We start from the raw sequence: 16,358 nt of genomic DNA, 5'->3' as shown, positions 1-16,358 counted from the left end.
ATATATATATATATATATATATATATATATATATATATAATTATCATATTTTAATATTTTAAAACTGCAGATTTCACACATCGCGTATTTACGATATAAATATAATATCGAGAAAACAGTAGCGATGTATCAGAAGAAGAAAAAACAGGTATGTCTCACCAAAGTTATTTTGCAAGAACATACATTCTAAAAACTGTAAAACTCTTTATCAATCTGATATTCTTCAGAATTATTTTCTTCGTACACGATTGTATCATCTATATTTGATGTGTTCTTACTAAAATCATAAGCTTTTTCTCCATCTTTAGGTTGTTTATTATCCACTTGCTTAATCTCCCTCCTTGTCTGTTGAATGGATCTTTTCGTTTGAGGTTCCACATTTGAGCCCTTTAACTCTTTAGCACCTGTTTATGAAAAGTAATAATTTCGCAAAAATAGAAAGATATATTTAAATCTATATTTTTTTATTGTATACATTTAAAAAAATGTTAAGAAGGATTAAAACAAAGATCCTCCATGCTCATTTTAATTATGTCTCACATGTAAAATTTAAATTATTTGTAACTGGGAAATGGTAATATTTAATCTGAGAAAATGACAACAAAGTATTTTCTAGAATCGTACTAATTTCTCTATTATATATTTAACAAAAAATTATGTATACTGTTAATCATACTATTAATTAGAATAAAAAAGAATATTAAAATTAATAATTTACTATTTACGTTTCCAATTTGGCATCTTATCATGTTCCTCTTCAACCATCTTTTCTTCCTCTTCTTCCTCCTCTTCTTCATCCTCCTCCTCCTCCGCCTCTTCTTCTACTTCTTCAACTTCACTATCTTGTGGAGTAGGTAATTTTCCATATTTTGCGTCCAATTTAGCTATTAATTCGGAATCATCAACATTTTCGATTTCCTCATCATCTTCAATTTCTTCTTCTTCTTCTTCATCTTCTTCTTCTTCATATTCTTGTTCAGCTTTATCTTTCATCTGTTCTCCATCGTCTTCTTCTAACTCAGAAACACGTTCACCTTCTGATGTTTCTAATTCATAATCTTCTTCTTCTTCTTCTTCTTCTTCTTCCTCCGATGATATCTTAGATTGATCATGTCTAATATTCATTTCTATGATTAAGAATATAAATAAACAAATCTGTTGTATAATTTATCAACAAAAGATATAAGAAAATACAACGAAAAACGATAAATCATTAACACCATACCTTCTTTACTTGTGTTTCGAGCTGAAAATTTTTCTTTTACTTGTGTTACTTCATCTTGTGGAATCGGTTTCATTAAGTCGGTTAAAGAAATATTATCTTCTTGCAACTTATTGTATTTAGATCTCAAATCTTCGTTATTTTTTACTTGCAAAGATGTTTTATTTTCAACTTTCTCAATTGACTTAATTACTTGCTTAAGGTGAGAAGGTGAAATTATTGTTTCACTTCTTGATTGATCAAGTATGTTGGTTATATCATGCGGAGAACGAAAAGTACCAATATCAACTAAAAAATTGAATCATTCAGTGTTACATATTATTAACATGTACAAGAAAAATATAATTATTTATTGATTCTAAATTTTTGTTTTTTAAACATGTCAAATATGTCTTAATTGAATTATGATCAATTATAATAAATATATCTACATAAACAAATTACTTACCTGCAAAATTTCATTTTAATTTTTTAAATATAATTATTTCAATATTTTTACATCTGATATTGATTCACATCTAATATATGTTATATTAATAATTTTTTTATATACCCTATAACTACAACTATAAAAAATATACTGATAATGTATAATGAAAATTAAATTTACCGTTGTTCCACCGTCTAACGAGAACAAAATGCGCAGCAACAACAAGTGCAACACCAACCCCAAACTTCACAGCCACTGCAACCACGATATTATTTCTGATTGCTACCTTTTTTATTATAAGAAAATATCGTGATTAATATAAAGCAAATATATTTTAATATTTTAATTTTAATATTTTATTCTATAATGATGATGCTTATATTATCTGTGGTTATTATATGTCATTTAAAATTAAACGAGATGAAAAAAGAGCATGGAGGATCAAATATAATGTAAATATATTTATTTATGTAATTATTTCGAGGATATTGTTGATATATGTTTTGTTATGAACTACCTACTATAACTTACCACTAGTAGGTTCTTCAACTTCTTCTTCTTCGGGTTCACTATCTGCATCATTTAAATTTTCTTCTTCAACTTCTTCACCTTCTATCTGATAAAAAGGCATCAATGACAAAATATCGTAATATAAATATAAATAAAATAATCGAAAAGAGATAATCCTAGAGAAATAGTTATAAATAAAACGATACATATAAAATTAATAGAGAACAATATGTATATACCTCTTCTAGAGGTTCAGCACTGTTGTCATCGATTTCATTAACGCCAGGTATACTTGGGAATTCTTCAGGTACATCATCATTCTTCTCTTCTGCAGAATTATCAACTGTATTAAATTCATCAAGTTCCATATCAATCATATTGTTTTCCTCATCTACATCTTCGTTCTCATCTGTCTCGTCAATTTCTTCTAATATGCCAGCAGCGTCTTGTTGCGCGTCATCATCAAATTCTGAAGATATTATTTTAATAAAAAATATGCTTGGAATTTTTATAATGTAGCGCAATTCACGTACCATCTGATGTATCTTCAACTTCTATATTATTCTTTTCTCTTTCTTCTTTATGCTCTTCCTCTTCTTCTTCTTGCCATTTTTCTTCTTCCTCTACCTCTTCCTTATCTTCTTCGTCATCATCCTCTTCCTCCTCCTCTTCCTCTTCCTCCTCTTGTGTTTCTTCTTCTTCGCCATTTTCTTCCATATCTTGTTCTATACTACCATCATCTTCTTCTTTCTCAACTCTTGTTAATTTTTTTTCATCACGATCTACTTCCCTTTCTTCCTCCTCTTCCTCTTCTTCTTCCTCCTCCTTCCCCTCCTCTTCCTCTTCCTCCTTCTCCCCCTCTTCTTCTTCTTCCTCCTCCTCTTCTCCCTCTGCTTCTTCGTTAACTTCTTGCTTTTCTTCTAGTTCGCCATGATTGGATGATGAATCATCTACCCAGCCTTCAAATATACTTGCCCAACGTGACGATGCTATCGGCGTATCAACTTAAAAATTATAAAATATAAAGATGTGATTTTAGCATAAATTTCTTCTTACGTTTAGTTAAGATTATTGCACTATGTCGAAATATTTTATTTTTTTATTTACCATCTGTAGTTCCTCTATGTTCGAAGATTATTATACCAATTAATCCTGCAAGAACAGCCAATAAAATAAAAAATATAATTCGAGCACACCAATGTCCGCCTGTGCTGCTTTCTTTATAAATATGAATAGTGACATTTTCGGCAGAAGTATCAGTCGGGCTGATCAAAGTAGGTGGTGGGGTACCGGTATCTTCATCATCTAAATATAATTCAAAAAAATGTTTGAGTTATTAACAATTTATTTCTATACATGAACTTAATAAATAACAAATCACAAGACACAAGGAAATAAAAAGTAAAATTATTTTTAAACATTGTTAAAAGGAGAACAAAGAAAGAGAGAAAAAGAGGGAGAGAAAGAGAGAGAGAGAAAGAGAAGAAGAGAGGGGAAGGACGGAAGGGAGGGGAGAAAGAGAGAATAACTTTTTCAATATCGAGTTTAAAGTGAATATACGAAATAAAATCTTGAGAATGCGATATTAAAATCACATATATACATGCAATAAATAATTATTATTTCAATTAATAATTAATTTTCTTAAAATGTAAAGCTCGTATCGTGATATGTATAAGAGTGATTTATATAAGCAATAACGTATACAAAAAGTAGAGCAAAATTCAAAAATAGTTGCACAAGAAATGCTTTTGGATTGGATAATACAGTTTAATCTATTTTTGAAAGCTAAAGGGTATGTTGGCTCGAAAGATACTAAAATTCACATTTTCTAATTTGAATGACTTTGCCAAATTTTCTTGGGTCAATCAAAACTTTATACGCATCTAATGAGAATTATATTGATAAAGAATCTAATTTCATGTCAACTAACGACATTATTAATATTATTCTGATATACTCCGATCTAAAAGAAATTGATTTTTAAAATGAAAAAATTTCTTGAGATGTAATTTACGGAAATTATATGAAACGGTCATTTTTTTAAAACAGTATTAATCATACAATCATACAAGATGATTGATTGTCGATCATACAATTGCGTTTTTATAAGAAGCGAGCTGTTGCAATAAATATGTTGACCATTATTATCATTGCAAGTATTAAAGAGTTGATGGATATGAATAAAAATCAACATAAAATAAATGTGTCGCGCGCATATGATCGGGGCCAGTGACTGTCAATGGCCGTCAGTGGCTGCTAGTCGCTGACAGCCGCAGTGCGCGGATATTTTTGGAACTTGACAGAAGATCGTAAGAATAAAACTGCATTATGTGCCCGTAATATCATAGGGCGCGAGGTCGTTTCGTTCCAACGTAATGTTCGTCTCGCAAATATATGCGCAAAATATGACAATCATTTAGTTCGTGGGCATAAAATCATAATTATGAAATCTCATAATGGCGCGCAAAGCGCAATTCTTTAGTAAGAAATATAAAAAAAAAGGAAGAACATAAGCGTGAGATTTTGATGTTTTCAAATGAAGAAAACGAGAGAAACATACTTGAACTAGAGCGATAGGAGTGAGATAAAAATAAAAGAAACAAACATCGCTAAAAATATCGTACAACTATAAGAATCGTGTTACGAAAGTGCTGTGACAATTGCACTCATTTTACCTTTCTTACGTCGTTTTTCCTTCCGTTTCCTTGGCTGCACATCGCCGGACATTCTTCGACGAGTAAACGCTTTCTAGAGTACTGCTGATCGTCGCGAAGAATTTAAATTTTCAAAACGTCGATCGTTCACGGCACCACTCTACAAAAATTTGATTCGCGGATAGTAGATCGGCACTGCCGAGCGCGAAACATCCTAATATAAATTTATTCGATATCACTAGAGTAACTAGTCCGTTGCGCATGCCAACTGCAATTTATTAGATCTGTTCGCGTGTTCTTACACTTTTTGCACTCGAAATTATCTTTGCTTCTTCTTTCTTTCTCTTCTCTTCAAACGCCCGAATATACATTCATCTCGTTTTAAGAGCATTTTTGGGAATTTCTAACAACACAAACAAATCTATTATTGTCCATTGTCATTGATTTATCAATAGAATCAATCGGTACAATAAAATCGAACTAATATTCGACTAATATTAATCGATCGACTAATATTAATGAATTCATGATAGGTGTAGGAATTTTATACTCTTGTCAGAGATCTCGCTCTTCATTAAAAATTTAATTTCATAATTAAAAAAATATATTTCGCATTACATTCTTTAATTATGATACAATAATTCTTTTCGTTCACGAATATTGATTGTTTAATAACTTGTTGTCATAGTTGCATAGATATATTTCGAAAAAAAAATCGAATTTGTAGAGTGAATGCAATTAATTTGTTTCGATATTTCATTTTTTCGATGTTATCGACTGACAATCTGATAACGAAAAATTATTTCGAGATCACGTAGCATTCACGAAATTACGAAAGCAATTGTTTTATATACATAAATTGTTTCATTCATAAAAAAATCTTATAGAATTTTTATCAAATATTTTCTATATGTAATACACGTAAAATTATTTTTCACACACTCTCTTTTCTCATTCAAATAATTCCAAATTGAAAAGAATTTTTTATTTCATATATCTCGTTATTGTCCAATAGCATCTTAATTTTTCCAATCATCACAAAGAATTCGAATGTATGTGTTAATTACAAAAGATCATTACACAACTCTAAATGAATATGGATGTTGATGCGAACGCAAAAATGCGTTAGTTATTGTACATAAAAGAACACGTTTCGTTTATTGCAGGAAAAAACTTATGTACAATATTAAAATACACAAAAGTGTATTACAGAACATTAGTTTTTCTCTCTTTTATTTTAATTAAATAATGTATTACATACTCCTATACAGCAGAAATGTCCAAATTATATTACAGGGACAGCCTAAAGCTATCATAATGCCTGTAGGATATTCGTATGATATATTTAGGATATTTCTGCTATGAAAATTTAGTATATACATCATATACATACACGCGTACACGTATGCATATATGTATATTGTATATGAATGTACATGTACATAATGGTCTCTGTAGATTTAAGAGAAAACATTCTTGAGTCCACAACATCGATTTTAAGGCACAGTCTATGCTAAGGTTTTCTACAAGATATAGATAGTTGGGTGAACACAACAAGAGAGATTATATAAAAATATTAAATTATTAATATAAAATTAATATAAATAATACCGTTCGTAAGTAGAATTACTACATATACCTGCATCAAATTTTTTATCAAAATATGTAGAATGAGATAAATTTTTTGTATTCATCGCGATTTTTGAAGATGAATTGTAACTTTGAATCTTCTAAATCGTATGTAACAATTTATCATGGAATTTTTTTCTCCTTTCCAAGCTTTTAATAATACATAAAAAATTCCATAACAGTGCTTTCTAATTACAAACGATAACATAAGCGTTTTTAAACATCTTGATTATTTGCTGTACTTAATACGTAAAAAATTATATTCAATTTGTAAATAAAAAATGCAATGGAGAATTAATATTATCGGAAAACAAGAGAATACAAGATTAAAGTCTTCTAATGAAAATTTATTGCGATTGTAACAATTTTAAATAAATAATTGACTTTAATAATCAATTATATAAACTAAGTTACATTTTCCTTTCAAGTACGAGGTGTACTTGTGACATTGACTGCGTTCAGTAAAGAAAACTGATTAATGAGTGCAGTGATTCTTTATTAGTTCCTACATTTAGATCCAACGAAGAACTAAAAGCAAGAATTAATTGTATTACAGAATCACTGAGTATTCACTAACGTTTTCTCTGCAAAACGCAGCCCATTAATTGGTTCGATCGTATTTATTTTGAAGATACTTGTATTTCTCTATATCATACAATAAAGAAAAAAATCGCGCGCGCGCGATATCATATAATAATAAACTAATATCATGTAAAATTGTTCGCTAATTTGCATCTAACAGTTTTACTTAACGATTTATATAATATTACTATAATATTTTCTACACTAAATAACGAAAAAATTCTATATACAAAGGCCTTGTATGGATATGTTAAGTTTTCAAACTAAGTTCACACACAGTATCTTAATCTCGCTCAATATATTTAGATAATTCAACTATTTTATAAATAATTTGATTTATCTACAGATTTACTAAATTATCTTAAATCTTATAACTAGCAAATAGATAAAAAGATTAAATGGAGATTTATTTCCTGCATGTGGAAAAGAGATTTCTGTACACGCTGTACATAACTAATGTTTATAAACTGTGTATAATATTTATATAATAATTGAACGATAACTATATACCTTTGCCTTAACAATTTTCTTGTTATTGTAATGTTATTATAATTGTTCTCTACTAGAATGGAGGGATTATAGTTGTAATATTAGTATGGCTTGTAGAGCTATTTGACATAACAGTTTCACATCACGAAACATATAATTTTCGGTTACAGTTGTTTTCACAACTCTATGTATTATAAATCATTGTTATATGAATATATATAATAAAGTTATCTTTTTATATAGCCTCAACTAAACAGATATTTTTATATTTAATACATTTTTCTTCATGCTCTATCAGAAGATGAAGAAACGCTTTTAGGCTCATTCACAAACATACATTATGTTTTTCTTGCATTTTCTCTCTCTCTCTCTCTCTCTCTATTTTATTTAATTTATAATTTTAATTTATTGCAACAAAAATCAAATATTGTCAATACTTTTCAGAATTGCTCTAAAAAAATTATTATAAGCAACTAATCTTTTTTACATTAAGTATATGTGTGTTTTATTATCTTTACACTAATTAATTGATTCACATCAAGAATGATCTACGGTTTAAAGAATTAATCAGATAATTACTAAACAATATTTTAAATAGTTAATTTTAACTTAATGCAAGCATTACAAAAGTATATTGCATGACCTAATCTTTTTTTCATTTATTAGAATAAAATAGAACATAATTTGCTACATAAAGCAAAATATAATTATCATCATTGTAGTTATATAATTAAAGATATAGTCTTTTAATAAATGCCGAATGTGTTCTAAGAAGTGTAAAAAGATTTCAAATTAATTATAAATGATATCTTAAATAGAAAATTTGTGTAGCTAAAATAGTTTAAAAGTTATTACGAATGCTGATTACATATTCTATCACAGAAAATTGATCAAATATTCATTCAATACATAATTATAATAATATCATACAATACACAAATAATATATAAAAACAAAACTTATTAATGTAGTGAAGTAAAACTTATTAATGTAGTGAAGTAGTATTCAGCAACAGATTGGGAGTACAAGATCTTTTTGTTGTATTTGTTATATATATAATTTCTTTTCTAATAAAAATTAACAGATCTAGCATTTTTTTCGCACATTTAACATTTTTGTTTTTATGTAAAAATCTATATTAAAATAATTAATAGAATATAAGAGTTTATAAGTTGATTTATAAGTTGATAATGAAAGATACGTATTCTTGAATAAATATATATATATATATGTTTCAAACTATTTTATAAAAAAAAAGAATTTACAAAATAATAAATGCAATAAAAAAATTTACTTTCGTTTAGGTTTTTATGAAAAAAATTAATTTAATGAATTTAGTACCAGTATCAAATGTCTTTCCCTATAATAGTTCGATTAAACAAGCAACAATACAAAAGAATTTATACAAGCTATGCTACAACAAAGATATGTTTGTTTAAAAGTTTTGAAAGTCTTTACTAAATTGTAATCAATTCTATTTGCAACATTAATAAGCCTTTTTACTTTTATTTTATGTATGTATTTATAATGAATTATGTTCAAAATTGATGGAATTATATATGTGAAAGATAACGATAATTGTGTTCATTACAGTAATTTTTCTATAGTCTAGAATAATAACTATTACACAATATTATATAAACGTTGAGTGTTTTATATCTGCGAGAACTCGATGAATGAGATTACAAGTTGTGCAATAACACAGCCAATGTCATGTTTATGCACATACATTTTCAATATATTGAAATGAGGTGAGATAATAAATAAATAATCAATAAATAGTAGAGATTTCTGTAATGACAAGATGTTACGTTCTCTGCACAGCATGGTAACAAATCAAAAGATGTTAAATTACATTGTTAAAATTCTCTCATATTTACCTACACTGTTAGAAATGCTTTCTTTACATGTAAATAAAGCTCGTGATCATAAACAAAATTAAAAATAACGAATGATTTAACTGAAAATTAAATTACAGTAGTTACTTAAATGTAATGAACATGTACATTAAATTTCATGTACACGTACATACACAAATATACTTTTCAGTTATAAATACATTAAATTTAATGTAATGTCATAAAATTAAATTTAAATTGTGTAATTTAAAAGTATATTGAATTTCATGGAATTTTTAATAGTGTACATTAAAAGTTTAATGAAATTTAAGAACATTTATAACAGTGTAATGTCCAGATATGAGATTAATTAAAACGATTCATTCTAAAAGGTAGACACAGAAAACATTGCCTCCAACAGCGGAATCATTAATTTATACAGAAAAAAAGATTGTACATATATTCGTATACAATCCTATGTACATATTGTACATACAATATATACATATGTATATCTTATGTATATAAGTATGTATGTATATACATATATAGAGATAAAAAAGTAGCTAGAAGATTGTACTGTTCTTTTAATTTAAAGAAACGACCAATGTAAAAATCTCCATCTTTTTTCTTGTCTCTCGGAATTTTTTCTCAATTTCTAGGAACGTGCAACTTATATTTGTACATTATAGATAAATTAATGATTGCCACGCTCACTCATCGAATTACAAGGTATGTCAGGGACCTCGTCCTGTAATCGTCTTGTCAATGTACATTCGCTCAGCATTCTAGTGTTGTCATAATTTCCCAATTTCCGCGATAATGTACCTGATAAATTAATACTATCTGCTGTCAGTAGACTAGTGCTGTCTAGCCTTTTATTATTTTCCATATTTTCATTAGCGTTTTTTTCCGATTTATCAGATCTTAATGTATTATTTAAACTATGATCGAATTTTCTGAGATCATTTTGGATACTCCTGATAGTATCACTTTTGCTTTCGTATCCTCGCAACAAGTTATTTTCATTCTCATACCTACGATTAATGGAGTCAGAATCAAGACGCTTTCTCAATGTTTCGTCGTATCTTTGACTCTCGACCATTTTTCTAGAGAATCCCGTGTCGTAATGTTCCGTATCTATGGATCGTTGATTTAGACCATCCGACTCGAACATTCGCTTTGTAAACTGATTATCGAATCCTGCTCTACTAGCTAAGTGGAGGTAGTTGTCATCACCGATGGGAGCTTGTCTACAAGAGTAAAGTATCCAAATATTATTTCATTAAATACTTTAAATAGCAAAAATCTAAGCTACATCTGATAAAACAATCGAGCGTATGACATACTTGCTGCCGTACTTGGTGTCGCGTGCCAGTTTTCTAAAATAGGCTCTATGTTCACGCTGCAACGCGTATGCAGCTTCTCTAAGTGCGTTTAAAGTCTTGAAACATGAAGGTACATCTTCAATAGGCGATCCACCGTCCGGAATAACACACATATCGCTAGCGCCATAAACTGCTTGGCATTCACATGCATTCATCAATGTCTCGAGACGCGGCATATTTGTGAAGATTAACGAATGTATTCTCTGCAAATCGCGATCCGGATCTAAGACCATTCGTAGTCCAGCCTCTACACCTGGCGATACTTGACTACATCCTGGTGCAACTTCAGCAACTGCCCGACAACTAGATATTATCAGCAGAAACATAAACACATAATTAGAATAGAAATATATACACGTTTCTTGATATTTATCATTATTACTTACCAAAGCCAATGACCATTGATGTATGCACTCGGATGATACTTTTCTAAGCGATTACTGTTTGTTTGACATATTTTTGTAAGAATGTCAATCCATTCTTTTTCTTCTACACAATTACCAGCTTGAACATATAATGCTCTTTGTGGTTGAATAATTTGAAACATGTTTTTCATTTTAAAAGAATCTTCATGAAGTCTTTCCACTGCTAAAATTTCTTCTAATGGTATCTTACACAAAGGTTCTTTACCTGAAAATTATTTCATAAAATTTTGTATTTTTCTTGTATAGTTTTTTCTTAAGAGAAAGAGATATTTATATCATAAAAAATTATTCACCTTTGGTTTTAGAGTATGTCAAATCATGTGTGGTAAGTCTAAAGTATCTCTGCTTAAAATTCTTGCGACCAAATCTTTTTCTGCCTTGTGCTCTTTTAATCATTACTCTGTTAAAAAAAAAAAAAATACAATTAAAATATTCTCGCATGAAGATTATATTTTAATAAACATACACATATAAAATTGTACAATAATACAAACCTCTTGTTACAATCAGTAGTATGCATAAAGAGAAAGTATATTCTATTAGAAATAGACAAAGTTTTTAGAAATTTACTTGTATAATCTCAATATTATAAATATTTTAAAATAACAATCTCATTCAAAGAATATTTATTATATTTTTAGAGAATTTATTAAATTCTCTCCTTCCCCCTCTCTGTAGCGCATGTACGTTTATGAATTTTTGATAAAAAGATAAGCGATAAAGAGAAATATGATAAATATCTGTATACGTACCCTTCTTTGAGTACCACTGGTTGTTCTTGCAATACCATTGGACGCTGCTTTGTGATACCGCTACTATTACTACTGGTCGATATTAATTCTAGAAATTGCTTTACTGCTTGTATATGTCTTTCTGTATAAAATTCTCTATAAAAACAAAAATTATGCATATAACGAAAACAGATTGTTGTGTTTACTTATCTCTAAATCTTGCCTTTTTTTCTTATGTATGAAGTGTTTATATTTTTATCACAACCTTACCTATATACACATTCCATGTATTCTTCTTTGCATACACTGCCTGCACCTCCTCTGCAAGATACTAAATTTCCAAGACTTTGAATCGTCTTAGATATTAATGTTAATGTCCTATTGGTCTGAGAATCCTGTAACAACATATAAGATAAATTTATAACTATTATATTAAAATATATAAAATCTTCCCTTATAAATAGATCAGTTATTTACAATTTGTTCAGTAGTGATATCAAATAATCTTGGACCCAATATTGCAGGAGCAAAAAATCGTAAAAAGATAAATCCACTTATCACCGAATATCTCACTTCCTTGTTTTTTGGAAAGTGAGTTGCAGCGAGCTCTCTCAAACACCAGAACATTTCACACATTAAAGGCGGACATCTTACTCCCGATGTTGTTATTGCCATAAATACTCTTTCAACATATTCCTATAAAAAAAAAATAGCAATTTACCATTTCATTTGGAAAAAACGCACGCGTTTATATGTATGTGATAAGTATTTATGATTCAATACCTTTAAATTCGTTAAATTCGTCTCTATTGTATTGCCATCTTTTACCCGAGATGGATCTATTTCACATGGTTTTTTTTCAAGAAAGACTTGTTCCATCGCAGGTCTAAGAGTACTGTGCAAATAATGAAGACCTGCTAATCTCATGCCCTCGTCCATCATCTTGCTCACTAAGGTATTACCGCGAAAAATGGTCGTTGGGTCACTTAAATAAATTTATTAAATGATAAATTATATAATTACAATATGCAATTATAAATATTTACTAACAATTGATATCTTTATCTAAATTATAACATAATTAGTTGACTTACGTCAATTTAGAAATCTCATGACTAGCAAGTGCTCGCATTACGGATACCAACTGTCCATGATGCACCAATACTCGAACTAATGGTTGTGCAGCTTCCATTTTACTAGCTACAATTTCACCCAATATATAAACAGCCGATGACGTTATCGGTTGAACATTGACGCTTTGTAATAATAGACTTTTCAGTCTATCATACATTTCAGACGAAAAAACGTGATCGGCTACATAATGAATCTTCAAACGTAAAGATCCCAAACCTGGTAACGTACCAGGTGGTGTTGAATTACTTGAAATTTTACTTGGACGATGTTTTGCTGCTCTAGGTTGTAAAAAATACCTGTATAAAATCAAATAATGTAATTTATTCAGACTGTCGTGCAAATCCATGATCCTTGCAAAATGTATGCAATATATATATACCATGCGGTTGTTGTACTAGTTGGTTGTTTTTGTAATCCTTTCAACGTTACACGAATTTCGCCAAGAAACACCGGTTGCTCTCCCATACCAGGAGATGCATGCCACAAACCAACAACTACTTCTCCAACTTCAGCTCCTTCAATAGAATAATGGGAGACATCTTTGTCTCTGGTCTCGGTTAACTCTGGCTGTAATATAAAAGAAAGCAATTTCATATACTTTGTATGTACGTATAATATTCTATACAACACGAATACATATAAATACACACACACGCGCGCGCGCGCGCGCACACACACACACACACACACACACACACATACACACACATACACATACACACACACACACAAAGAAAACAAGGTGAAAAGATAATATATTTTCTTACCTCAAATACAAATGTTTCATTAAAACGTGGAGATGCTGTTTTCTTTTTAACTTTTGTGCGTTTTGATATTTGTTTACCATTACTATAAATGACTGTAACAGTTGCAAAGGGATCACAGCTACCATTTTTAATGGTTAATTCACTACATTCTATTATTCTGCAATACATATAGTCAAATATTACTGAATATTATAGATTCAGTTTTTTATATACAAGATAGTTGTGCACATATGTAATATAATATATATATATATATATATATATATATATATATATATATATATGTATAATATATTATACTATTTGATCACTACTCACCTTACTGTAAGTTTAGGCTGAGCGTGTTCAACTTGAGGTTGTAAAGCAAGTTCTAAATGAGCCTTGCCTTGGACTTCAGAGTCAGCATCGACTGGTTTCAGAGGAAACCAATGCTCTTTGTTATGATATGTAGCTAAATCTTCTCTTTTTATTGCTACTTTTCCCAAAATTTTATCTTGTTTTAAATGTCTATCTCTATCATATACATAAATACCAAGGTAACGAAATTTTCTGGGCACTTCAAATTGAAATTCCTCTCCAAAAAACGGACTGTACAAAGAGAACAAAAAATATTTATTTCGAAATTATTTTAATTTATGAATTATATCATAAAAAGCAAATAAATTTTAGCAGACTTACTTGAGAGTTCTTTCCATAGTTGTCGTTCTGAATATTTCCTCTTGATCCAGCGATAAGGTGCAGTAAACATCTCGTGTACCTGGAGATCCATGACTTCGACTTTGAAGGTTCTTTGCTTCTCCTGTAGAAAGTATCAGTAATTACTTAATTGCTAGTATTTCTTGAGAAATAGTTCAGAGATATTTGAATTACATCTTAATCATAGTTCAAACAAATTCAGAATGGTAATAGCAAATCCGGTTACTTTCACACTGGATTAATGCTAATTAAAAGCTATTATACATAAAATTGGCAAAATTAAATGTAAAACCATACAAATATTTTAAATGATTAAATGCTTAAAAATAACGTCATATTATTTAATATAAATATACGTATTTTTTTATAGTTGAAGTTAATCATATTATGCCACTGCATTTAGATACCATAAAGCAATTTTTAATCCAGTGTAGTGATCGAATTCACCATAAGATAAAAAAAATTATTGCATTTAAACACACTCATATCTTGCAATCATGTCATTGTAAATTTTCTCACTTGGAATATCATTTCATGCAACAATTTCACACAGAAGAAAAGTATTGATAAATTATAGCAAATTCGAATATACATATTAAAGCCGTTGTACACAAATTAACATAAAAATGTATGTTTAATATAAATATTTAATAGAAACGAGTTAATTCGCGAAATTTTCAATATACCTCATTATATTATTAGACAAAATATATATTTTACATTTTGAAATATCTGCATTTTACATTTACACTCTGATTAAATCAATATACAACAGTTTTAATATGCACCAGTGCCTTAGTGCGACCAACCGAATCGCTATTAGAAAAATATATTGTTTACATTATCACACGTTGCAATAGAATAAAAAAAAATGAATGTCGTACAAAGTAACTTGAATACTGAATCGAGTAATTGATTTCCAATAATTATTGTTATGCAATACGCTGATTTTATTTTTATCCACTTTTATTTTCATCGACATAATTATATTTTCAATAACAATGAACGATTTTTCGAAATTTCTTATCTGTATCAGACATTTCAAGACAAGATCTTAATTTTATTTTAAACTTTTCAAATGCTATTGTAAACGTATTAATGTCGTTCATTATTTATTAAATAATTTCTCGAATGCAAGTGAAAGGACCGCATCGTAATTTCGGTAATTCATAGAAAGTCACGGGGGATTAACGAGACTGAAAAGAAATAGATACACTACGCCGCTTCTCTCACGCTAGACGGCAATCGAAGTCATTCATAGGAACGCACGTCGCGTATTTGGTGGGAGCGAAAGACGAGACTTAATATCCGATCGAAGACTAACCATTGAAAATTTCGGTAAGTACGTCTTTTCACGCACAATCTTTCTTGCCGTACGATCGTGCGGCATACACAGCAATTACGCACGCATGCACGCACGCGCATACACACACACACACACACACACACACACACATACGCGCGCGCGCGCGGCGCGTAGGAGGACAACGACGCGTGGGAGTTGAGAATGTACGCGTCGATTGCCAGCGAATTTCACGTGAAAATCAGACGTCATCGATCGATTCGTAGATCGGCCCGATATGCGATCATCGGCCGGCGTTCGTTGCCCATTTCAAGTCTCTGTTCGGTGAGAAGGTGGATACGGCCGTGGGAGTCGAATTAGGTGACATCCCGAACGCGCGCGGCGCGAGGAAAATGACTCGCGATCGCGGCCACATCCACGGAGATATCGCGTGGCGACAACTCGCGTCGTACATTACGCTCGTAAATCACTCGCAGTAGCGGCCGCACGCCTATCCTCCTACCGATTTTGATCCTTAGCCTTTCTTCAACGCGGACTAGGCGCGTCTTCTCGGCCAT

The 16,358-nt window shown here is 30.0% G+C and overlaps 2 protein-coding genes across 2 annotated transcripts; both read right to left on the bottom strand.

Annotated features, from left to right (window-relative positions):
• Positions 1-186: 186 nt before the first annotated feature.
• Positions 187-4,892, bottom strand: LOC105619868 (myb-like protein X). The gene is made up of 9 exons (XM_012201387.1): positions 4,841-4,892; positions 3,270-3,467; positions 2,696-3,166; positions 2,402-2,631; positions 2,184-2,268; positions 1,833-1,907; positions 1,226-1,510; positions 726-1,127; positions 187-404 (listed from the first exon to the last, which is right to left on the bottom strand). Exons 1-9 carry the CDS (start codon positions 4,890-4,892, stop codon positions 187-189), a joined length of 2,016 nt encoding a protein of 671 aa, XP_012056777.1.
• Positions 4,893-10,054: 5,162 nt separating this feature from the next.
• LOC105619867 (ras GTPase-activating protein 3) lies at positions 10,055-16,358 on the bottom strand. Its single transcript, XM_012201386.1, has 15 exons — positions 16,304-16,358; positions 14,481-14,601; positions 14,121-14,390; positions 13,803-13,959; positions 13,415-13,602; positions 12,996-13,331; positions 12,685-12,886; positions 12,379-12,597; positions 12,172-12,296; positions 11,923-12,057; positions 11,665-11,706; positions 11,464-11,570; positions 11,132-11,375; positions 10,707-11,048; positions 10,055-10,610 (listed from the first exon to the last, which is right to left on the bottom strand). The coding sequence occupies exons 1-15, from the start codon at positions 16,356-16,358 to the stop codon at positions 10,055-10,057; spliced, it is 3,099 nt and encodes a 1,032-aa protein (XP_012056776.1).

This window comes from Atta cephalotes (assembly GCF_000143395.1).
Source record: "Atta cephalotes unplaced genomic scaffold scaffold00023, whole genome shotgun sequence".
NCBI lineage: Eukaryota > Metazoa > Arthropoda > Insecta > Hymenoptera > Formicidae > Atta > Atta cephalotes.
The sequence above is the reverse complement of the archived record's forward strand: the minus strand, read 5'-3'. Positions and strand labels throughout refer to the sequence as shown.